General features: G+C 43.3%; 2 protein-coding genes, 5 non-coding genes and 3 pseudogenes across 7 annotated transcripts; 4 read left to right on the forward strand and 6 right to left on the reverse strand.

The window, feature by feature from the left end:
- Nucleotides 1-2,600: 2,600 nt before the first annotated feature.
- On the reverse strand, nt 2,601-4,268 carry LOC124286565. Its single transcript, XM_046722936.1, has 2 exons — nt 4,175-4,268; nt 2,601-3,516 (listed from the first exon to the last, which is right to left on the reverse strand). The coding sequence occupies exon 2, from the start codon at nt 3,474-3,476 to the stop codon at nt 2,616-2,618; it is 861 nt and encodes a 286-aa protein (XP_046578892.1). The 5' UTR covers nt 3,477-3,516; nt 4,175-4,268; the 3' UTR covers nt 2,601-2,615.
- A 1,097-nt stretch (nt 4,269-5,365) lies between these two features.
- On the reverse strand, nt 5,366-5,484 carry LOC124286569. Its single transcript, XR_006901065.1, has one exon. It is a non-coding gene; the product is annotated as a 5S ribosomal RNA (ribosomal RNA).
- Nucleotides 5,485-6,587: 1,103 nt separating this feature from the next.
- LOC124286546 (histone H1-like) lies at nt 6,588-10,982 on the forward strand. The gene is given in 5 exon segments (XM_046722915.1): nt 6,588-6,937; nt 6,939-7,180; nt 9,998-10,072; nt 10,075-10,245; nt 10,248-10,982. Coding segments are annotated over 5 exon segments (1,137 nt in total). The 5' UTR covers nt 6,588-6,617; the 3' UTR covers nt 10,577-10,982.
- Nucleotides 8,763-8,881, reverse strand: LOC124286570. The gene has a single exon (XR_006901066.1). It is a non-coding gene; the product is annotated as a 5S ribosomal RNA (ribosomal RNA).
- Nucleotides 10,983-12,153: 1,171 nt separating the features above from the next.
- LOC124286571 lies at nt 12,154-12,272 on the reverse strand. Its single transcript, XR_006901067.1, has one exon. It is a non-coding gene; the product is annotated as a 5S ribosomal RNA (ribosomal RNA).
- Nucleotides 12,273-13,324: 1,052 nt separating this feature from the next.
- On the forward strand, nt 13,325-13,966 carry LOC124286557 (annotated as a pseudogene).
- A 1,575-nt stretch (nt 13,967-15,541) lies between these two features.
- Nucleotides 15,542-15,660, reverse strand: LOC124286572. Its single transcript, XR_006901068.1, has one exon. It is a non-coding gene; the product is annotated as a 5S ribosomal RNA (ribosomal RNA).
- A 1,137-nt stretch (nt 15,661-16,797) lies between these two features.
- Nucleotides 16,798-17,359, forward strand: LOC124286558 (annotated as a pseudogene).
- Nucleotides 17,360-18,931: 1,572 nt separating this feature from the next.
- On the reverse strand, nt 18,932-19,050 carry LOC124286573. Its single transcript, XR_006901069.1, has one exon. It is a non-coding gene; the product is annotated as a 5S ribosomal RNA (ribosomal RNA).
- Nucleotides 19,051-20,185: 1,135 nt separating this feature from the next.
- Nucleotides 20,186-20,746, forward strand: LOC124286566 (annotated as a pseudogene).
- The last annotated feature ends 4,080 nt before the right edge of the window (nt 20,747-24,826 follow it).

Consider the following 24,826-nt stretch of genomic DNA (forward strand, 5'->3'; position numbering starts at 1 on the left):
GCACTTGATCTGTATGCAAATAGATCGATACATGGTGAGATCGATCGTTTTGGTTGACGGAGCATTGACATAGTCAGCGAGTATATCAATATTGTTTTGCGCAGCAGATGTGATGTTCATGTTATGTCATGACGTAGATGTGTCACGTATTATGCATGGGCGGATCCAGAGAGGGGTGCAGGTAGCCTCCCCTCCCCCTGTGCTGATAAATGACCATTGAACCTCGGGTGAAAATGAAGTGTGCATCCCTCCTTTTCGCAATAGTGTGCATCCACCTTCCTCAAAAACCTGTATCCGCGCCTGTTATATATACCAACACATAAATAACAAATAATGAGCCAGGCAAGCCAGTGGTTGATGGTATGAGCACGTCATGATGAATGACATTAGTCGGCCACCCGGTGCTCATCATAGTTGTCTGTGATATCGGAAGCATTCTGATCTGGACCCAGTTGTATCACCCTAATCACTAATTCTTATTGATTTATAAACTAATGGCGGAATAACAATGGGTTGTAGAAAACAATATTAACAAACGATTCTTTATGTATACGATTTGTCAGGAACGTTTGGGAATTCTTCTATTTTCCATAAATATTTGGGTATTCCTAGAGTTTTCATGAACATTTAGGTATCCCTGGAACGCTTTTTACCACAATTCCTTGCTAACAAACAGGGGCGGTGGGGTAGCCTAGTGGTTAAAGCGTTGGCTCGTCACGCTGAAGACCCGGGTTCGAATCCCCACATGGGTAAAATGTGTGAAGCCCATTTCTGGTGTCCCCCGCCGTGATGTTGCTGGAATATTGCTAAAAGCGGCGTAAAACCAAACTCAGTGAGTAAGTCAGTGCTAACAAACAGCACTCTTTGTTTTTGGCATATTCACTGACCAAGCTGCGTGGAGATACAGGTCTTTCAAAGCGAAGGTTTGTCAAGTCATAACTACGATATCCACCTCTTATGGTTTTGTGATGTACAGTTCGTGTTTGAGGTTACAGTGTAAAACATATCTTTTGATCGGACCCCAACGTAGCATTGTATAATTATTATAGACGCTTGGTTTGATGATAGGTTAATTGTACATACAAGTATGGAATATCCGTTATGTGAGAATGGTCTCTGCCAGAATGACCGATACACTAGTCAATAGAGTTTCATTCACTCGGATCTTGTTTTCTGACCAGTCTTCCTTTGTAAGTCAACTGCCATACACTAGTATATTACACGGTTTTCATGTAGTTAGCACCAGTACAATCACGCCCATCTACAGTATATTGAGGAACAGAAAAATATTGTCGACAGTGGAAGCAACCAGGCAACAGTACTTGTTTGGTAATTGATTCATATGTAGTTTTCACCAGACCCCAATTCACAATAATAATGTACATCTACACCCTCACCCTAACGTTCCTCGTCATACCTTGGATCCTAGATCTATGTATTTCAGTTATTGGTCTGTCTGGTCCAGATGTGATTGTTTTCTAGTGTTGGGAAGTGTTTGAACTGATGACTGGTTCATTACAAACGAGCAGTCATCGAAAAAAAATGGTTAGCGCCATTTTTCAGATTTTCCTGTTCAGGTTTTTATTGCAGATAAGTATAAAGAAAAAACATGTGGTTTTCTGTTTCATTTAGAAACCATATAGCTGGAATATTGCTGAGTGTGGCGTAAAATTAAACTCACTCACTCCTTTGTTCTTATTTCTAAATGTGAAAACCGTATGTCATATTGTTTCAGATACGTCAGTACAGAATATAAAGATGTCCTGAATAGTACCTGCCCTATCTCCATATCTGAATATCTTCTTATATAATATCGAATATTCTCTATTAATTTTTATCAAAGAAAAATGGCAGATCGATCGCTGCAACATGTCGATGATGTAAACATCCAAGTAAACAATGCAATCTGCGGTAGGCTATCCCTATTCAACACAATGGTGTTCGCGGAGATCGATGAAGCAGGTCTCACCTGTGAGGGTCAGGCGGTATAAGGTAGATCAAGGTACGGACAGGTGTTTGACTTCCTGCCTGATGTTATCGATTGCCGTCTCACGAGTAGAAGGTCCAAAGTTAATCAATCAACTCACCAAGGAAACAAAATACAGTATTGATTGTGATTTCTTGCATGGAAGTAAACAGATAAACATGTATAGCTACGTCGCTATGTATTCGTGTATGCTTTTTGCCTGTATGTTAAGATTGTATACCCCATAACGCACTTGGATCGCAATATGTTTGCCAATACATAGCCCTAATGTACATCACATATCAAAAGCATATTGTAACATTCTCTGACACATCGGTGGTCTGGTATTAGCATGTACAATAATTTGCACCAATATTTTAGGGCCTGTTAAAAATATTCATTCCCAGTGGGTAACGCCAACAATCTCTATATATTACAGTCATAGATGCTACGGAAGAAATTACGCAAATGCATTAATATTAAAGCCTATTCAAATATGTAACTCTCTCTCTCTCTCTCTCTCTCTCTCTCTCTCTCTGTATATATAAATGTCGGTAGGTAGGTAACTAGATAGGTAGGGTAAGTAATTAGATAGGTAGGTAGGTAACCTGGTAAGTAACCAAATATCAACAAATTATTTAATACTTGTTTATTTCAAAGTGGAGTACTTTGTGATAAAAACTGACCCGCTGTCATCTTCGGCATCCTCGAAGACAGGGAATTTCGCCGACGTTGGCCGACTGTTGACGACTCGGCTCCCATGACGTCTGGAAGGTGTCTCTGTTTTGTAATACGGTGGTTTAACATCAAGCTTACCCTCGAACAGTTTCAGCAACCCGTGAACATACAGGATGAGATTATCTGCATCAGGGCACCTGTTACTCGCAATCGATTCATTAAAGTAAGACTTGTTTGAAGTAAAAACACATTTTTGTATATCCGACGAACAAACTGGCATGCTTGAGTAATGAGTTCTGATATAGTTCAGCAAAATTCCAACAGTTTTCTCTATCATAGTGTTTCCCGAGAGAGATGTATATTCTTTAATATATTTATCGTTGACACCTAACTCTTTCGAAAGATCTTCTAAACATGTGATGGCTCTATCTGATCTCTGTCGTTCACTCGGAATCATGACCGCGCTCTGAACGTGTTGTGGGACAGATATTTGGTATGTAGGGCCCGGCGTCCGTTGTATCCTAATATGACTGCTACCCCTGTGATCAGTCAGGCCCAAGAGGGTGGAAGGTGCGCGGCGAGTGGTCAGTCGTGTGGAGACAGAGTAGTCCAAAGGGCTCGGTATCATATAGTTAGTCTGCCGTCTGCGATTCTTCTGGGGTCCTACTTCAGCCTGGGATGATCGTGGCTCGGGGTAGAACATTGGCTCATCCACCGTTGTTGGGTGATTTTGAGGGGAAGGGACTTCATCGACCTTTTTACCAAACAGTGGCCTTGACCCTGGTCTGCTTGAGGATGGTGCAGAGATACTGGACGCTGAATCGGAGAACATCACGAAGAACTTGATCAGGGTTATCCTTAATATGCAGTCCCTGAAGAAAGATATATATCATATCCAAAAGCAAGTCTATGCTGGATTTGAAAATCAGAGATTTCAGTACAAATAAAGAAATACTCTGGGAGGGGCAAAGGAAGCTACATGCATATCACTCAGTTGATGGTTTATTTAGTGAACACACTAGTCTACATCCCTTTGCCCTCACTTTATCAAAGTGTATAATTTACTTCAGCTGAAACAAAAACCAAATATCAAGAAACGTGCCCGATTCGTCACATGGACACAGCGTGAAAGTCTGACTGTACGAAAGCGATGAGAGAGAGAGAGAGAGAGAGAGAGAGAGAGAGAGAGAGAGAGAGAGAGAGAGAGAGAGAGAGAGAGAGAGAGAGAGAGAGAGAGAGAGAGAGAGAGAGAGAGAGAGAGAGAGAGAGAGAGAGAGAGAGAGAGAGAGGAGGAGAAAAAGCCAATACACGTCCATAAAACCCATAAACAGATGCCAACTGACGGGCGTACACAAACGTATACCGCAAACTCAAGCTGTTTAAATGAGTGTACAAGCCAATAGCAGCATTGTAGAAGGTTATTCACCACAATGGGCTCTGTGTTGCGCCTGAGCACCAGTCAAGTATAACATGACCGTAGTCAGAAAATTATACCCCATTATGCCTATGCCATTGAAAGAAATCACGTACCTGCCTCGCTGAATAAATATCCCACGGTGAAGGCGTACCAACACGGGAAGGAAATCTGTGATAGAAACTGGCACAGGTCGGGGTGACCACGTGACGAGTCAAGACGTCGAACGTATGCCTATTGCAACTGTCTGATGGTTAATTTGGCGAGTGGCAATGGTTTGGGAAATAGGACATGTTAATACTTCGTCAGAAGTTGTCCAGTTGAGCTGATGGTATTCATATACAGAGCGGGATTCCAGGGAACGCTTGATCGTTTCCAGTCAGTGAGCGAGCTGTTGTCCATAACAACGAGTAAACAAACTCGGTGGCAAGGTCCGTATGGATTCCGAAAATAATACCTCTTGCTTGATTAACACGCCCGAAAGAATGCAAAGACAAATGCACGCAAAAACAGGAGATTTTCTTTGAGAAACGACATAATAGTTAGACTTGATGTAACCTTTGACTGTTCAAAACAGCAAAATCTGTAGTTCGATATCGCCTGAGGGCATATTGTTTTTCTTCCAAAAGATAATGCTGTATTTGCTGACGTACTATGACATGGATGAAGGCTAGTACTTGAAACTCATTACTCACATTAAAGCACAAAAATGTCAGTTGGACTGGGTCACCAAGGCATGTACTACCTGGAGTAAACTTAATTAAGTATGTTAATACGTTGATATTAATGGGTTTTCCAAATAAGGAGAGTTCAACAAAATAATGGCCGGGTTTTCGGGGGTTTTTTCAACCCCGATACTCCCTAGAAAACTTGAAAACACTGATAACAAAACAATCCACAGGCAAAGGGTTGTGCGCCGAGACTTGATGCAAACAACATTGTGATGTGATATATGTACCCTTTAATATACGAAAGTAAGATCGTAAATAACACGTTTGATGGTCGGTGCACACACACACACTTTTATGTGGCGAATGAAACATACTAAGTACATGCCTTCAGAGTAGATGATGAGTAGTCGGGTGAACTGACAAGTGAAAATGGTCACAAGCATAACTGAAAAGTCCTACGTAGGTAAGTGTGTAAGAACAAATCGTTCACAACTATATCCAGGCATGCAGGAGTGGGCCCATTCGAAAAGAAATATAATGTATCGTCACTTTCCGATGTCAATGAGACACATGTACCTTTGGGTGGAAATTCAACCAAATATAAAAAAGCTAAAAAATAAAAAATAAAAATGGAAATGTCTACTGCACCCGGTGTTCCCAGGCGGTCACCCATCCAAGTACTATCCGGGCCCGACGTTGCTTAACTTCGGTGATCGGACGAGAACCGGTGTTTTCAACGTGGTATGGCCGTAGACAGATGTCAGCGGCAAACTTTACCTACATATACACACAGGGTAATGGGGGAAGGGAAACTGCCATGAAACAGCTTTCTCGCGTTTTCAGTGGGTGTACACAATGATGTGTTTCTTGATTTGGCTATATCTTTACACGAATGAAGTCTGGCACTTGTGATACACGTCAACACTGTTTCTATGCGCATCTGCCACGAGAAAGGACACATTCGTTCGCCCCTGCTCGCCTGAAACATTCAGTTTTCGTCCCCCCAATAAAAACCATGCATGTAGTAGCCTATATGTTGTTTTTCGAATAAAATTAACATCAAAACGAGGAAGGCCCATACTGTCGTGATGCCAAGAAAGTCGGGTTAATCGTGGCAGGCAAAAATATTTAATCTGTGACGATCGCGACTGCTGGTATCTGAACCTATGTACTACATTTTACTCTACACATGGGCGTTCGCGACCCGCTTGTGTCCCGGGATTCGCGTCTTAGCACACTGTTTCTTGAGAGAAACATCCAAGTTACTTAGTACTTATGAGACAAAGCAAATTTCAACTGAAAATGTAGTGCCCCAAATCATGTGTTCAGTAATAGTGTCAAATGTTTTCTGTCGCAAAATGGCGAACTTGCCAGAGAAACGTGCTTCATTGCCTTTGTTTGGGCGCTTGTTTTAGCTTATCAGAGGCAGTAACGAGGGGTGTTGTGGTTTACTTTCATAGTTAGATATCTTGAGAAACGACATGTAACATTTGAAAGATTGAATTTGTGTCTAAAGGCTCGAAATGTGCTTTTGAAACAAGCGATGTCTGCATTTTAGACGCGATGGCTTCATTGAAAATAGCCCGTGTGGCTTCAACATTCACCTGTGGTTGTTGTTATTGTAACAGACATGTAGCCAAATGTTTTTTGCATCCAATCATGTACTTACATTGGAAACTTTCCCCGATTAAGAAGTGATTATTAAGATACAAATGCACGAGAAAGCACACGCGCTCCCGAGCTTGCAACTATCAGCCACAACAAGCAGGGTGTCTCCTCCGACGTCCGCGCCGCAGTAGTATCACCCGGGCTGGCTGTCGGGGAGAGGCATTCGCTCTCTGTGCTTCGTTTGTAGCTGACGTGACTTTCTACACTCAAACCTACCATTATGGCTGATGTTGCTGCTGCCCCCGCTGCTGTCAAGACTCCCAAGAAGAAGGCTGCTGCCAAGCCGAAGAAGGTTGCTGCACATCCTACTTATTTGGAGATGATCAAGAAAGCTATTTCATCCTTGAAGGAAAGGGGTGGTTCTTCCCGACAGGCTGTTCTGAAATACATCCTGGCCAACTACAAAGTTGGTGACAACCAGGTCGCCATCAATGCTCGCATCAAGACTGCTTTGAAAAATGGAGTCAATAACGGCGCACTGAAGCAATCAAAGGGAACTGGAGCTGCTGGGTCCTTCCGTCTTGGCGAGGTAAAGAAAGCTGAAAAAACCCAAGAAGGCTAAGCCAGCTGCCAAGCCAAAGAAGGCTGCCAAATCTCCCAAGAAAGTCAAGAAGCCAGCTGCCGCCAAGAAACCTAAGACAGCCGCTAAGAAGGCCGCCAAGTCACCAAAGAAGGTGAAGGCTGCAGCCAAGCCAAAGAAGGCAAAGACCCCTAAGAAGGCAGCGGCCAAACCCAAGAAGGTCAAGACCCCCAAGAAGAAGGCAACCAAGCCAAAGAAGGCATAAGCTCTCTTTGTCTCGCCTTCGCTCCACATTTCTGTGGTCCAAAGGCCCTTTTCAGGGCCATCCAAATACCCCAAAAGAAAACTTGAAAACAGTGATAACAAAACAATGCTATTTATTTCAGCAGTATATCAGTAAGAAAGAATGCGTTTTTGTGATAACAGGTATGGTGTGAATGATGGGTTAGACTGATCATAATTAAAAATTCAGCCTTAGCAATAACTTCTTTGCCCGACAGTAAGTACACAGAGAGGGTAGCAATACCGAGGTACCCATCAAACTCAAAGGTGAGGCAAATGCCGTTGATCAAGGAGGCTGCCTGTAAAAACCTATACATTGAGCAAAGAAGGATTTGATGAGTATGTTCCTAAATTGATATTATAGTGGGAGTTCTAAACCCTATCTAATGGCCGGTGTGTTTGGTTTTGTTTTTACTTACACCCAAGCCCAATAGCCCCAACAAAATACCTAAAAACATACACATTGAGCAAAGAAGGATTTTATAAGTATGTTCCTACATTGGTGATATAGTGGGAGTTCAAAACACTATATCTTAAGGCCGGTGTGTTTGGTTTTGTTTTTACTTACACCCAGCCCCAAGAACCCCAAAAAACTAAATAAATGGAAGTAAATAAAATAAACAAAGGAAAATATACGCAAGATCAACAAAAGCTTAACATAAACAAAGCAATTTGTGAAGCAAAGAATGCAAATTATACGTGTATGATGTAAAGTGTCGTTGATATCAGATATCGTCAATGCAGGGTTCCCTATGTGTGTAGCTACACATGCACGTTGACATCCACGGGGTGTTTTACCGACACACGTCTCGCCTATGCACGACTTTTCACATAGGGTGGCAAGAGTTGTGCACCCTTTGGTCGTGAGAGGCGTGTGAGTTTTGGATTCCCCAATCCATGCAACGCGGCTGTTATGTGTCGAAGTATAGGTACGGAAATAATTTCTAATACATGTACAGTACGGCTGCGTGACTTAGCTAGAACTGGAAACATAAAATAGCTGACTGATGCCATGCCATGCCATGCCATGTGTTTTGAAAGCATGGAAACAGCGTGGGCTTGCTGTCACAGCTTTGGAAGTCATTTTATTTCAGCAAACCAGTGAATCCTATAACAGGCGTTCAATACGATGTACCTTTTCCTTATTATCTACTCTGCACAGGCAAAGGGTTGTGCGCCGAGACTTGATGCAAACAACATTGTGATGTGATATATGTACCCTTTAATATACGAAAGTAAGATCGTAAATAACACGTTTGATGGTCGGTGCACACACACACTTTTATGTGGCGAATGAAACATACTAAGTACATGCCTTCAGAGTAGATGATGAGTAGTCGGGTGAACTGACAAGTGAAAATGGTCACAAGCATAACTGAAAAGTCCTACGTAGGTAAGTGTGTAAGAACAAATCGTTCACAACTATATCCAGGCATGCAGGAGTGGGCCCATTCGAAAAGAAATATAATGTATCGTCACTTTCCGATGTCAATGAGACACATGTACCTTTGGGTGGAAATTCAACCAAATATAAAAAGCTAAAAATAAAAATAAAAATGGAAATGTCTACTGCACCCGGTGTTCCCAGGCGGTCACCCATCCAAGTACTATCCGGGCCCGACGTTGCTTAACTTCGGTGATCGGACGAGAACCGGTGTTTTCAACGTGGTATGGCCGTAGACAGATGTCAGCGGCAAACTTTACCTACATATACACACAGGGTAATGGGGGAAGGGAAACTGCCATGAAACAGCTTTCTCGCGTTTTCAGTGGGTGTACACAATGATGTGTTTCTTGATTTGGCTATATCTTTACACGAATGAAGTCTGGCACTTGTGATACACGTCAACACTGTTTCTATGCGCATCTGCCACGAGAAAGGACACATCTCGTTCGCCCCTGCTCGCCTGAAACATTCAGTTTTCGTCCCCCCAATAAAAACCATGCATGTAGTAGCCTATATGTTGTTTTTCGAATAAAATTAACATCAAAACGAGGAAGGCCCATACTGTCGTGATGCCAAGAAAGTCGGGTTAATCGTGGCAGGCAAAAATATTTAATCTGTGACGATCGCGACTGCTGGTATCTGAACCTATGTACTACATTTTACTCTACACATGGGCGTTCGCGACCCGCTTGTGTCCCGGATTCGCGTCTTAGCACACTGTTTCTTGAGAGAAACATCCAAGTTACTTAGTACTTATGAGACAAAGCAAATTTCAACTGAAAATGTAGTGCCCCAAATCATGTGTTCAGTAATAGTGTCAAATGTTTTCTGTCGCAAAATGGCGAACTTGCCAGAGAAACGTGCTTCATTGCCTTTGTTTGGGCGCTTGTTTTAGCTTATCAGAGGCAGTAACGAGGGGTGTTGTGGTTTACTTTCATAGTTAGATATCTTGAGAAACGACATGTAACATTTGAAAGATTGAATTTGTGTCTAAAGGCTCGAAATGTGCTTTTGAAACAAGCGATGTCTGCATTTTAGACGCGATGGCTTCATTGAAAATAGCCCGTGTGGCTTCAACATTCACCTGTGGTTGTTGTTATTGTAACAGACATGTAGCCAAATGTTTTTTGCATCCAATCATGTACTTACATTGGAAACTTTCCCCGATTAAGAAGTGATTATTAAGATACAAATGCACGAGAAAGCACACGCGCTCCCGAGCTTGCAACTATCAGCCACAACAAGCAGGGTGTCTCCTCCGACGTCCGCGCCGCAGTAGTATCACCCGGGCTGGCTGTCGGGGAGAGGCATTCGCTCTCTGTGCTTCGTTTGTAGCTGACGTGACTTTCTACACTCAAACCTACCATTATGGCTGATGTTGCTGCTGCCCCCGCTGCTGTCAAGACTCCCAAGAAGAAGGCTGCTGCCAAATGAAGAAGGTTGCTGCACATCCTACTTATTTGGAGATGATCAAGAAAGCTATTTCATCCTTGAAGGAAAGGGGTGGTTCTTCCCGACAGGCTGTTCTGAAATACATCCTGGCCAACTACAAAGTTGGTGACAACCAGGTCGCCATCAATGCTCGCATCAAGACTGCTTTGAAAATGGAGTCAATAACGGCGCACTGAAGCAATCAAAGGGAACTGGAGCTGCTGGGTCCTTCCGTCTTGGCGAGGTAAAGAAAGCTGAAAACCCAAGAAGGCTAAAGCCAGCTGCCAAGCCAAAGAAGGCTGCCAAATCTCCCAAGAAAGTCAAGAAGCCAGCTGCTGCCAAGAAACCTAAGACAGCCGCTAAGAAGGCCGCCAAGTCACCAAAGAAGGTGAAGGCTGCAGCCAAGCCAAAGAAGGCAAAGACCCCTAAGAAGGCAGCGGCCAAACCCAAGAAGGTCAAGACCCCCAAGAAGAAGGCAACCAAGCCAAAGAAGGCATAAGCTCTCTTTGTCTCGCCTTCGCTCCACATTTCTGTGGTCCAAAGGCCCTTTTCAGGGCCATCCAAATACCCCAAAAGAAAACTTGAAAACAGTGATAACAAAACAATGCTATTTATTTCAGCAGTATATCAGTAAGAAAGAATGCGTTTTTGTGATAACAGGTATGGTGTGAATGATGGGTTAGACTGATCATAATTAAAAATTCAGCCTTAGCAATAACTTCTTTGCCCGACAGTAAGTACACAGAGAGGGTAGCAATACCGAGGTACCCATCAAACTCAAAGGTGAGGCAAATGCCGTTGATCAAGGAGGCTGCCTGTAAAAACCTATACATTGAGCAAAGAAGGATTTGATGAGTATGTTCCTAAATTGATATTATAGTGGGAGTTCTAAACCCTATCTAATGGCCGGTGTGTTTGGTTTTGTTTTTTACTTACACCCAAGCCCAATAGCCCCAACAAAATACCTAAAACATACACATTGAGCAAAGAAGGATTTTATAAGTATGTTCCTACATTGGTGATATAGTGGGAGTTCAAAACACTATATCTTAAGGCCGGTGTGTTTTGTTTTGTTTTACTTACACCCAGCCCCAAGAACCCCAAAAACTAAATAAATGGAAGTAAATAAAATAAACAAAGGAAAATATACGCAAGATCAACAAAAGCTTAACATAAACAAAGCAATTTGTGAAGCAAAGAATGCAAATTATACGTGTATGATGTAAAGTGTCGTTGATATCAGATATCGTCAATGCAGGGTTCCCTATGTGTAGCTACACATGCACGTTGACATCCACGGGTGTTTTACCGACACACGTCTCGCCTATGCACGACTTTTCACATAGGGTGGCAAGAGTTGTGCACCCTTGGTCGTGAGAGGCGTGTGAGTTTTGATTCCCCAATCCATGCAACGCGGCTGTTATGTGTCGAAGTATAGGTACGGAAATAATTTCTAATACATGTACAGTACGGCTGCGTGACTTAGCTAGAACTGGAAACATAAAATAGCTGACTGATGCCATGCCATGCCATGCCATGTGTGTTTGAAAGCATGGAAACAGCGTGGGCTTGCTGTCACAGCTTTGGAAGTCATTTTATTTCAGCAAACCAGTGAATCCTATAACAGGCGTTCAATACGATGTACCTTTTCCTTATTATCTACTCTGCACAGGCAAAGGGTTGTGCGCCGAGACTTGATGCAAACAACATTGTGATGTGATATATGTACCCTTTAATATACGAAAGTAAGATCGTAAATAACACGTTTGATGGTCGGTGCACACACACACTTTTATGTGGCGAATGAAACATACTAAGTACATGCCTTCAGAGTAGATGATGAGTAGTCGGGTGAACTGACAAGTGAAAATGGTCACAAGCATAACTGAAAAGTCCTACGTAGGTAAGTGTGTAAGAACAAATCGTTCACAACTATATCCAGGCATGCAGGAGTGGGCCCATTCGAAAAGAAATATAATGTATCGTCACTTTCCGATGTCAATGAGACACATGTACCTTTGGGTGGAAATTCAACCAAATATAAAAAAGCTAAAAAATAAAAAATAAAAATGGAAATGTCTACTGCACCCGGTGTTCCCAGGCGGTCACCCATCCAAGTACTATCCGGGCCCGACGTTGCTTAACTTCGGTGATCGGACGAGAACCGGTGTTTTCAACGTGGTATGGCCGTAGACAGATGTCAGCGGCAAACTTTACCTACATATACACACAGGGTAATGGGGGAAGGGAAACTGCCATGAAACAGCTTTCTCGCGTTTTCAGTGGGTGTACACAATGATGTGTTTCTTGATTTGGCTATATCTTTACACGAATGAAGTCTGGCACTTGTGATACACGTCAACACTGTTTCTATGCGCATCTGCCACGAGAAAGGACACATTTGTTCGCCCCTGCTCGCCTGAAACATTCAGTTTTCGTCCCCCAATAAAACCATGCATGTAGTAGCCTATATGTTGTTTTCGAATAAAATTAACATCAAAACGAGGAAGGCCCATACTGTCGTGATGCCAAGAAAGTCGGGTTAATCGTGGCAGGCAAAAATATTTAATCTGTGACGATCGCGACTGCTGGTATCTGAACCTATGTACTACATTTTACTCTACACATGGGCGTTCGCGACCCGCTTGTGTCCTGGATTCGCGTCTTAGCACACTGTTTCTTGAGAGAAACATCCAAGTTACTTAGTACTTATGAGACAAAGCAAATTTCAACTGAAAATGTAGTGCCCCAAATCATGTGTTCAGTAATAGTGTCAAATGTTTTCTGTCGCAAAATGGCGAACTTGCCAGAGAAACGTGCTTCATTGCCTTTGTTTGGGCGCTTGTTTTAGCTTATCAGAGGCAGTAACGAGGGGTGTTGTGGTTTACTTTCATAGTTAGATATCTTGAGAAACGACATGTAACATTTGAAAGATTGAATTTGTGTCTAAAGGCTCGAAATGTGCTTTTGAAACAAGCGATGTCTGCATTTTAGACGCGATGGCTTCATTGAAAATAGCCCGTGTGGCTTCAACATTCACCTGTGGTTGTTGTTATTGTAACAGACATGTAGCCAAATGTTTTTTGCATCCAATCATGTACTTACATTGGAAACTTTCCCCGATTAAGAAGTGATTATTAAGATACAAATGCACGAGAAAGCACACGCGCTCCCGAGCTTGCAACTATCAGCCACAACAAGCAGGGTGTCTCCTCCGACGTCCGCGCCGCAAAAATAGTATCACCCGGGCTGGCTGTCGGGGAGAGGCATTCGCTCTCTGTGCTTCGTTTGTAGCTGACGTGACTTTCTACACTCAAACCTACCATTATGGCTGATGTTGCTGCTGCCCCCGCTGCTGTCAAGACTCCCAAGAAGAAGGCTGCTGCCAAGCCGAAGAAGGTTGCTGCACATCCTACTTATTTGGAGATGATCAAGAAAGCTATTTCATCCTTGAAGGAAAGGGGTGGTTCTTCCCGACAGGCTGTTCTGAAATACATCCTGGCCAACTACAAAGTTGGTGACAACCAGGTCGCCATCAATGCTCGCATCAAGACTGCTTTGAAAAATGGAGTCAATAACGGCGCACTGAAGCAATCAAAGGAACTGGAGCTGCTGGGTCCTTCCGTCTTGGCGAGGTAAAGAAAGCTGAAAACCCAAGAAGGCTAAGCCAGCTGCCAAGCCAAAGAAGGCTGCCAAATCTCCCAAGAAAGTCAAGAAGCCAGCTGCTGCCAAGAAACCTAAGACAGCCGCTAAGAAGGCCGCCAAGTCACCAAAGAAGGTGAAGGCTGCAGCCAAGCCAAAGAAGGCAAAGACCCCTAAGAAGGCAGCGGCCAAACCCAAGAAGGTCAAGACCCCCAAGAAGAAGGCAACCAAGCCAAAGAAGGCATAAGCTCTCTTTGTCTCGCCTTCGCTCCACATTTCTGTGGTCCAAAGGCCCTTTCAGGGCCATCCAAATACCCCAAAAGAAACTTGAAAACAGTGATAACAAAACAATGCTATTTATTTCAGCAGTATATCAGTAAGAAAGAATGCGTTTTGTGATAACAGGTATGGTGTGAATGATGGGTTAGACTGATCATAATTAAAAATTCAGCCTTAGCAATAACTTCTTTGCCCGACAGTAAGTACACAGAGAGGGTAGCAATACCGAGGTACCCATCAAACTCAAAGGTGAGGCAAATGCCGTTGATCAAGGAGGCTGCCTGTAAAACCTATACATTGAGCAAAGAAGGATTTGATGAGTATGTTCCTAAATTGATATTATAGTGGGAGTTCTAAACCCCTATCTAATGGCCGGTGTGTTTGGTTTTGTTTTTACTTACACCCAAGCCCAATAGCCCCAACAAAATACCTAAAACATACACATTGAGCAAAGAAGGATTTTATAAGTATGTTCCTACATTGGTGATATAGTGGGAGTTCAAAACACTATATCTTAAGGCCGGTGTGTTTTGTTTTGTTTTACTTACACCCAGCCCCAAGAACCCCAAAAACTAAATAAATGGAAGTAAATAAAATAAACAAAGGAAAATATACGCAAGATCAACAAAAGCTTAACATAAACAAAGCAATTTGTGAAGCAAAGAATGCAAATTATACGTGTATGATGTAAAGTGTCGTTGATATCAGATATCGTCAATGCAGGGTTCCCTATGCGTGTAGCTACACATGCACGTTGACATCCACGGGGTGTTTTTACCGACACACGTCTCGCCTATGCACGACTTTTCACATAGGGTGGCAAGAGTTGTGCACCCTTTATCGTGAGAGGCGTGTGAGTTTTGGATTCCCAATCCATGCAACGCGGCTGTTATGTGTCGAAGTATAGGTACGGAAATAATTTCTAATACATGTACTGAGTACGGCTGCGTGACTTAGCTAGAACTGGAAACATAAAATAGCTGACTGATGCCATGCCATGCCATGCCATGTGTGTTTTGAAAGCATGGAAACAGCGTGGGCTTTGCTGTCACAGCTTTGGAAGTCATTTTATTTCAGCAAACCAGTGAATCCTATAACAGGCGTTCAATACGATGTACCTTTTCTTATTTATCTACTCTGCACAGGCAAAGGGTTGTGCGCCGAGACTTGATGCAAACAACATTGTGATGTGATATATGTACCCTTTAATATACGAAAGTAAGATCGTAAATAACACGTTTGATGGTCGGTGCACACACACTTTTATGTGGCGAATGAAACATACTAAGTACATGCCTTCAGAGTAGATGATGAGTAGTCGGGTGAACTGACAAGTGAAAAATGGTCACAAGCATAACTGAAAAGTCCTACGTAGGTAAGTGTAAGAACAAATCGTTCACAACTATATCCAGGCATGCAGGAGGCCCATTCGAAAAGAAATATAATGTATCGTCACTTTCCGATGTCAATGAGACACATGTACCTTTGGGTGGAAATTCAACCAAATATAAAAAAGCTAAAAAATAAAAAATAAAAATGGAAATGTCTACTGCACCCGGTGTTCCCAGGCGGTCACCCATCCAAGTACTATCCGGGCCCGACGTTGCTTAACTTCGGTGATCGGACGAGAACCGGTGTTTTCAACGTGGTATGGCCGTAGACAGATGTCAGCGGCAAACTTTACCTACATATACACACAGGGTAATGGGGGAAGGGAAACTGCCATGAAACAGCTTTCTCGCGTTTTCAGTGGGTGTACACAATGATGTGTTTCTTGATTTGGCTATATCTTTACACGAATGAAGTCTGGCACTTGTGATACACGTCAACACTGTTTCTATGCGCATCTGCCACGAGAAAGGACACATTCGTTCGCCCCTGCTCGCCTGAAACATTCAGTTTTCGTCCACCCAATAAAAACCATGCATGTAGTAGCCTATATGTTGTTTTTCGAATAAAATTAACATCAAAACGAGGAAGGCCCATACTGTCGTGATGCCAAGAAAGTCGGGTTAATCGTGGCAGGCAAAAATATTTAATCTGAGACGATCGCGACTGCTGGTATCTGAACCTATGTACTACATTTTACTCTACACATGGGCGTTCGCGACCCGCTTGTGTCCCGGGATTCGCGTCTTAGCACACTGTTTCTTGAGAGAAACATCCAAGTTACTTAGTACTTATGAGACAAAGCAAATTTCAACTGAAAATGTAGTGCCCCAAATCATGTGTTCAGTAATAGTGTCAAATGTTTTCTGTCGCAAAACTGGCGAACTTGCCAGAGAAACGTGCTTCATTGCCTTTGTTTGGGCGCTTGTTTTAGCTTATCAGAGGCAGTAACGAGGGGGTGTTGTGGTTTACTTTCATAGTTAGATATCTTGAGAAACGACATGTAACATTTGAAAGATTGAATTTGTGTCTAAAGGCTCGAAATGTGCTTTTGAAACAAGCGATGTCTGCATTTTAGACGCGATGGCTTCATTGAAAATAGCCCGTGTGGCTTCAACATTCACCTGTGGTTGTTGTTATTGTAACAGACATGTAGCCAAATGTTTTTGCATCCAATCATGTACTTACATTGGAAACTTTCCCCGATTAAGAAGTGATTATTAAGATACAAATGCATCGAGAAAGCACACGCGCCCCGAGCTTCGCAACTATCAGCCACAACAAGCAGGGTGTCTCCTCCGACGTCCGCGCCGCAGTAGTATCACCCGGCTGGCTGTCGGGGAGAGGCATTCGCCTCTCTGTGCTTCGTTTGTGCAGCTGACGTGACTTTCTACACTCAAACCTACCATTATGGCTGATGTTGCTGCTGCCCCGCTGCTGTCAAGACTCCCAAGAAGAAGGCTGCTGCCAAGCCGAAGAAGGTTGCTGCACATCCTACTTATTTGGAGATGATCAAGAAAGCTATTTCATCCTTGAAGGAAAAGGGGTGGTTCTTCCCGACAGGCTGTTCTGAAATACATCCTGGCCAACTACAAAGTTGGTGACAACCAGGTCGCCATCAATGCTCGCATCAAGACTGCTTTGAAAATGGAGTCAATAACGGCGCACTGAAGCAATCAAAGGGAACTGGAGCTGCTGGGTCCTTCCGTCTTGGCGAGGTAAAGAAAGCTGAAAAACCCAAGAAGGCTAAGCCAGCCGCCAAGCCAAAGAAGGCTGCCAAATCTCCCAAGAAAGTCAAAGAGCCAGCTGCTGCCAAGAAACCTAAGACAGCCGCTAAGAAGGCCGCCAAGTCACCAAAGAAGGTGAAGGCTGCAGCCAAGCCAAAGAAGGCAAAGACCCTAAGAAGGCAGCGGCCAAACCCAAGAAGGTCAAGACCCCCAAGAAGAAGGCAACCAAGCCAAAGAAGGCATAAGCTCTTTGTCTCGCCTTCGCTCCACATTTCTGTGGTCCAAAGGTCCTTTCAGGGCCATCCAAATACCCCCAAAGAAAACTTGAAAACAGTGATAACAAAACAATGCTATTTATTTCAGCAGTATATCAGTAAGAAAGAATGCGTTTTTGTGATAACAGGTATGGTGTGAATGATGGGTTAGACTGATCATAATTAAAAATTCAGCCTTAGCAATAACTTTGCCCGACAGTAAGTACACAGAGAGGTAGCAATACCGAGGTACCCATCAAACTCAAAGGTGAGGCAAATGCCGTTGATCAAGGAGGCTGCCTGTAAAACCTATACATTGAGCAAAGAAGGATTTGATGAGTATGTTCCTAAATTGATATTATAGTGGGAGTTCTAAACCCTATCTAATGGCCGGTGTGTTTGGTTTTTGTTTTACTTTCACACCCAAGCCCAATAGCCCCAACAAAATACCTAAAACATACACATTGAGCAAAGAAGGATTTTATAAGTATGTTCCTACATTGGTGATATAGTGGGAGTTCAAAACACTATATCTTAAGGCCGGTGTGTTTTGTTTTGTTTTCACTTACACCCAGCCCCAAGAACCCCAAAAACTAAATAAATGGAAGTAAATAAAATAAACAAAGGAAAATATACGCAAGATCAACAAAAGCTTAACATAAACAAAGCAATTTGTGAAGCAAAAGAATGCAAATTATACGTGTGCTGATGTAAAGTGTCGTTGATATCAGATATCGTCAATGCAGGGTTCCCTATGTGTGTAGCTACACATGCACGTTGACATCCACGGGTGTTTTACCGACACGTCTCGCCCTATGCACGACTTTTTCACATAGGGTGGCAAGAGTTGTGCACCCTTTGGTCGTGAGGCGTGTGAGTTTTGGATTCCCAATCCATGCAACGCGGCTGTTATGTGTCGAAGTATAGGTACGGAAATAATTTCTAATACATGTACAGTACGGCTGCGTGACTTAGCTAGAACTGGAAACATAAAATAGCTGACTGATGCCATGCCATGCCATGCCATGTGTGTTTGAAAGCATGGAAACAGCGTGGGCTTGCTGTCACAGCTTTGGAAGTCATTTTATTTCAGCAAACCAGTGAATCCTATAACAGGCGTTCAATACGATGTACCTTTTCCTTATTATCTACTCTGCACAGGCAAAGGGTTGTGCGCCGAGACTTGATGCAAACAACATTGTGATGTGATATATGTACCCTTTAATATACGAAAGTAAGATCGTAAATAACACGTTTGATGGTCGGTGCACACACACACTTTTATGTGGCGAATGAAACATACTAAGTACATGCCTTCAGAGTAGATGATGAGTAGTCGGGTGAACTGACAAGTGAAAATGGTCACAAGCATAACTGAAAAGTCCTACGTAGGTAAGTGTGTAAGAACAAATCGTTCACAACTATATCCAGGCATGCAGGAGTGGGCCCATTCGAAAAGAAATATAATGTATCGTCACTTTCCGATGTCAATGAGACACATGTACCTTTGGGTGGAAATTCAACCAAATATAAAAGCTAAAAAATAAAAAATAAAAATGGAAATGTCTACTGCACCCGGTGTTCCCAGGCGGTCACCCATCCAAGTACTATCCGGGCCCGACGTTGCTTAACTTCGGTGATCGGACGAGAACCGGTGTTTTCAACGTGGTATGGCCGTAGACAGATGTCAGCGGCAAACTTTACCTACATATACACACAGGGTAATGGGAAGGGGAAACTGCCATGAAACAGCTTTCTCGCGTTTTCAGTGGGTGTACACAATGATGTGTTTCTTGATTTGGCTATATCTTTACACGAATGAAGTCTGGCACTTGTGATACACGTCAACACTGTTTCTATGCGCATCTGCCACGAGAAAGGACACATTCGTTCGCCCCTGCTCGCCTGAAACATTCAGTTTTCGTCCCCCAATAAAAAACCATGCATGTAGTAGCCTATATGTTGTTTTTCGAATAAAATTAACATCAAAACGAGGAAGGCCCATACTGTCGTGATGCCAAGAAAGTCGGGTTAATCGTGGCAGGCAAAAATATTTAATCTGTGACGATCGCGACTGCTGGTATCTTTGAACCTATGTACTACATTTTACTCATTACACATGGGCGTTCGCGACCCGCTTGTGTCCCGTTCGCGTCTTAGCACACTGTTTCTTGAGAGAAACATCCAAGTTACTTGGTACTTATGAGACAAAGCAAATTTCAACTGAAAATGTAGTGCCCCAAATCATATTGTTCAGTAATAGTGTCAAATGTTTTCTGTCGCAAAATGGCGAACTTTGAGCGAGAAGCGTGCTTCATTGCCTTTGTTTGGGCGCTTGTTTTAGCTTATCAGAGGCAGTAACGGGTGTTGTGGTTTACTTTCATAGTTAGATATCTTGGAGAAACGACATGTAACATTTGAAAGATTGAATTTGTGTCTAAAGGCTCGAAATGTGCTTTTGAACAAGCGATGTCTGCATTTTAGACGCGATGGCTTTCATTGAAAATAGCCCGTGTGGCTTCAACATTCACCTGTGGTTGTTGTTATTGTAACAGACATGTAGCCAAATGTTTTTTGCATCCAATCATGTACTTAAGCATTGGAAACTTTCCCCCGATTAAGAAGTGATTATTAAGATACAAATGCACGAGAAAGCACACGCGCTCCCGAGCTTGCAACTATCAGCCACAACAAGCAGGGTGTCTCCTCCGACGTCCGCGCTGCAGTAGTATCACCTCGGCTGGCTGTCGGGAGAGGCATTCGCCTCTGTGCTTCGTTTGTAGCCTGACGTGACTTTCTACACTCAAACCTACCATTATGGCTGATGTTGCTGCTGCCCCCGCTGCTGTCAAGACTCCCAAGAAGAAGGTTGCTGCTGCCGAAGAAGGTTGCTGCACATCCTACTTATTTGGAGATGATCAAGAAAGCTATTTCATCCTTGAAGGAAAGGGGATGGTTCTTCCCGACAGGCTGTTCTGAAATACATCCTGGCCAACTACAAAGTTGGTGACAACCAGGTCGCCATCAATGCTCGCATCAAGACTGCTTTGAAAAATGGAGTCAATAACGGCGCACTGAAGCAATCAAAGGGAACTGGAGCTGCTGGGTCCTTCCGTCTTGGCGAGGTAAAAAGCTGAAAAACCCAAGAAGGCTAAGCCAGCTGCCAAGCCACAAAGAAGGCTGCCAAATCTCCCAAGAAAGTCACAGCCAGCTGCTGCCAAGAAACCTAAGACAGCCGCTAAGAAGGCCGCCAAGTCACCAAAGAAGGTGAAGGCTGCAGGCCAAGCCAAAGAAGGCAAAGACCCTAAGAAGGCAGCGGCCAAACCCAAGAAGGTCAAGACCCCCAAGAAGAAGGCAACCAAGCCAAAGAAGGCATAAGCTCTCTTTGTCTCGCCTTCGCTCCACATTTCTGTGGTCCAGCTTCCCTTGATCGAGATCCAAATGGTCCAAAAAGAAAATCTCTGAAAACAGTGATAACAAAACAATGCTATTTATTTCCAGCCGGTATATCAGTAAGAAGGAATGCGTTTTGATGATAACGGGTATGGTTTGAATGATGGGTTAGACTGATCATAATGAAAAATTCAGCCTTAGCAATAACTTGCCTTGGATTGACAGTAAGTACACATGAAGTTGGGGAGTCAATACCGAAATACCCATCAAACTCTAAAGGTGAGAGGCAAATGTTGTTTGATCCAAGGAGGCTGCCTTAGTAAAAACCTATACATTGAGCAATGAAGGATTTGATGGAGTATGTTCCTAAATTGATATTATAGTGGGGAGTTCTAAACCCTATCTAATGGCCGGTGTGTTTGGTTTGTTTTTACTTACACCAAAGCCCAATAGCCCCAACAAAATACCTAAAACATGCACATTGAGCAAAGAAAGGATTTTTATAAGTATAAAATTCCTACATTGGTGATGCTATTGAGTTCAAAACACTATATCTGCCGGTGTGTTTGGTTTTTGTTTTTACTTACACCCCAACCCCAAGAACCCCCAAAACTAAATAAATGGAAGTAAATAAAATAAACAAAGGAAAATATACGCATTAAGATCAACAAAGCTTAACATAAACAAAGCAATTTGTGAAGCAAAGAATGCAAATTATACGTGTATGATGTAAAGTGTCGTTGATATCAGATATCGTCAATGCAGGGTTCCCTATATGTGTAGCTACATGCACGTTGACATCCACGGGGTGTTTTACCGACACGTCTCGCCTATGCGACTTTTTCACATAGGGTGGCAGAGTTGTGCACCCTTGGTCGTGAGAGGCGTGTGAGTTTTGGATTCCCCAATCCGCTGCAACGCGGCTGTTATGTGTCGAAGTATAGGTACAATGCGAAATAATTTCTAATACATGTACACAGTAACGGCTGCGTGACTTAGGCTAGGAACTGGAAACATAAATAGCTGACTGATGCCATGCCATGCCATGCCATGGGTAAGTTTTGAAAGCATGGAAACAGCGTGGGCTTTGCTGTCACAGCTTTGGAAGTCATTTTATTTCAGCAAACCAGTGAATCCTATAACGGGCGTTCAATACGGTGTACCTTTTCCTTATTATCTACTCTGCACAGGCAAAGGGTTTAATGCGCCGAGACTTGATGCAAACAACATTGTGATGTGATATATGTACCCTTTAATATACGAAAGTAAGATCATCGCAAATAACACGTTTGATGGTCGGTTTTGCACACACTTTTATGTGGCAGATAAGAACATACTAAGTACATGCCTTCAGAGATGATGATAGTGATGCGGGTGAACGAGCGAAAGTGAAAAATGGGTCCTACCAACATAACTGAAAAGTCCTACGTAGGTAGAGTGTTAGTAAGAACAAATCGTTCACAACTATGTCCAGGCATGCAGGGGTGGGCCCATTCGAAAAGAAATATAATGTATCGTCACTTTCCGATGTCAATGGAGACACATGTACCTTTGGGTGGAAATTCAACCAAATATAAAAAAAAAGCTGAAAAAATAAAATAAAAAATGGAGATATCTGCTGCCCGGTGTTCCCGAGGGCGGTCACCCATCCAAAGTACTATCCGGGCCCGGACGTTGCTTAACTTCCGGTGATCGGACGAGAACCGGTGTTTTCAACGTGTGGTATGGCCAGTAGACAGATATCAGCGACAAACACTTACCTACATATATACACAGGGGTAATGGGGAGAGAAACTGCCATGAAACAGCTTTCTCGCGTTTTCAGTGGGTGTACACAATGATGTGTTTTCTTGATTTGGCTATATCTTTACACGAATGAAGTCTGGCACTTGTGATACACGTCAACACTGTTTCTATGCGCATCTGCCGCGAGAAAGGACGCATTCGTTCGCCCCCGCTCGCCTGAGAAACATTCCGGTTTTCGTCCCCAATAAAAACCATGCATGTAGTAGCCTATATATTTGTTTTTCGAATAAAATTAACATCAAAGAGCGAGGAAGGCCCATACTGTCGTGATGCCAAGAAAGTCGGGTTAATCGTGGCAGGCAAAAATATTTAATCTGTGACGATCGCGACTGCTGGTATCTGAACCTATATACTTACATTTTACTCTACACATGGCGTTCGCGACCCGCTTGTGTCCAGGATTCGCGTCTTAGCACACTGTTCTCTTGAGAGAAACATCAAAGGTTACTTAGTACTTATGGAGACAAAAGCAAAATTCCAACTGAAAATGTAATTGCCCCAAATCATGTGTTCAGTAATAGTGTCAAATGTTTTCATCGTCGCGTAAATGGCGAACTTGCCAGAGAAACGTGCTTCATTGCCTTTGTTTGGGCGCTTGTTTTAGCTTATCAGAGAGCAGTAACGAGGGGTGTTTGTGGTTTACTTTTCATAGTTAGATATCTTGAGAAACGACATGTGGCATTTTGAGAGAGATTGAATTTGTGTCTAAAGCAATTCGAAATGTGCTTTTTGGGGAAACAAACTGATGTCTGCATTTTTAGACGCGATGGCTTCATTGAAAATAGCCCGTGTGGCTTCAACATTCACCTGTGGTTGTTGTTATTGTAACAGACATGTAGCCAAATGTTTTTGCATCCAATCATGTACCCTACATTGGAAACTTTTTTCCCGATTAAGAAGTGATTATTAAGATACAAATGCACGAGAAAGCACACGCGCTCCCGAGCTTGCAACTATCAGCCACAGCAAAGCAGGGTGTCTCCCTCCGACGTCCGCGCCGCAAAATAGTATCACCCGGGCTGGCTGTCGGGGAGGCATTCGCTCTCTGTGCTTCGTTTGTAGCGACGTGACTTTCTACACTCAAACCTACCATTATGGCTGATGTTGCTGCTGCCCCGCTGCTGTCAAGACTCCCAAGAGAGGCTGCTGCCAAATGAATGAAAGGTGCTGCACATCCTACTTATTTATGAGATGATCAAGAAAGCTATTTCATCCTTTGAAGGAAAGGGTTGCGTTCTTCCCGACAGGCTGTTCTGAAATACATCCTGGCCAACTACGAAGAGTTAATGACAACCGAGTCGCCATCAATGCTCGCATCAAGACTGCTTTGAAAAAATGGAGTCAATAACGGCGCGCACTGGAAGCAATCAAAGGGAACTGGAGCTGCTGGGTCCTTCCGTCTCTGGCGAGGTAAAGAAAGCTGAAAACCCAAGAAGGTTAAGCCAGCTGCTGCCACAAAGAGGGCTGCCAAATCTCCCAAGAAGTCAGAGCTGGCTGCTGCCAAGAAACCTAAGACAGCCGCCAGCTAAGGCCGCCAAGTCACCAAAGAGGTGAAGTTGCTGCAGCCAGAGCCGAGAGGCAAAGACCCCCTAAGAGGCGGCGGCCGCCAGGCCAAGAAGGTCCAAGACCCTTCAAGAGAGGCAAACAGCCAAGGCCGAAGGCATAAAGCCTCTTTGTCTCGCCTTTCGCTCCATTTCTGTGGTCCAAAGGAATTTTTCAGGGCCATCCAAATGCCCCAAAAGAAAACTTGAAAACGGTGATAAAGCAAAACAATGCTATATTTATTTCAGCACGGTATATCAGTAAAGAAAGGAATGCGTTTTTGTGATAACAGGTATGGTGTGAGATGATGGGTTGAGACTGATCATAATTAAAAAATTCAGCCTTTAGCCAATAACTGCTTGCGCTGACAGTAAGTACACAGAGAGGGTGGCAATACCGAGGGTAACCCATCAAACTCAAAGGTGGGGTAAGAATGCCGTTGGATCAAGGAGGCTGCTTGCAGAGAGCCTATGCATTGAGCGAAAGAAGGATTTGTTGAGTGTGTTCCCTAAGAAATTGATATGATAGTGGGATTCCTAAACCCTATCTAATGGCCAGTGTGTTTGGTTTTGTTTTACTACACCTGCCTCCAATAGTTCCAACAAAATACCCAAAAAGCACACATTGGAGTTAAAGAAGGATTTTATGGCATATGTTCCTACATTGCGATATAGTGGAGTTCAAACACTATATCTTAAGGCCGGTGTGTTTGGTTTT

Source organism: Haliotis rubra, unplaced genomic scaffold (assembly GCF_003918875.1).
Source record: "Haliotis rubra isolate DU_JTF1 unplaced genomic scaffold, ASM391887v1 Scf386, whole genome shotgun sequence".
Taxonomy (NCBI): Eukaryota; Metazoa; Mollusca; class Gastropoda; order Lepetellida; family Haliotidae; genus Haliotis; species Haliotis rubra.

Excerpts from the sequence above, each read along its gene's own strand:
- LOC124286565 (XM_046722936.1), bottom strand. The coding sequence starts at position 3,476 with ATGTTCTCCGATTCAGCGTCCAGTATCTCTGCACCATCCTCAAGCAGA.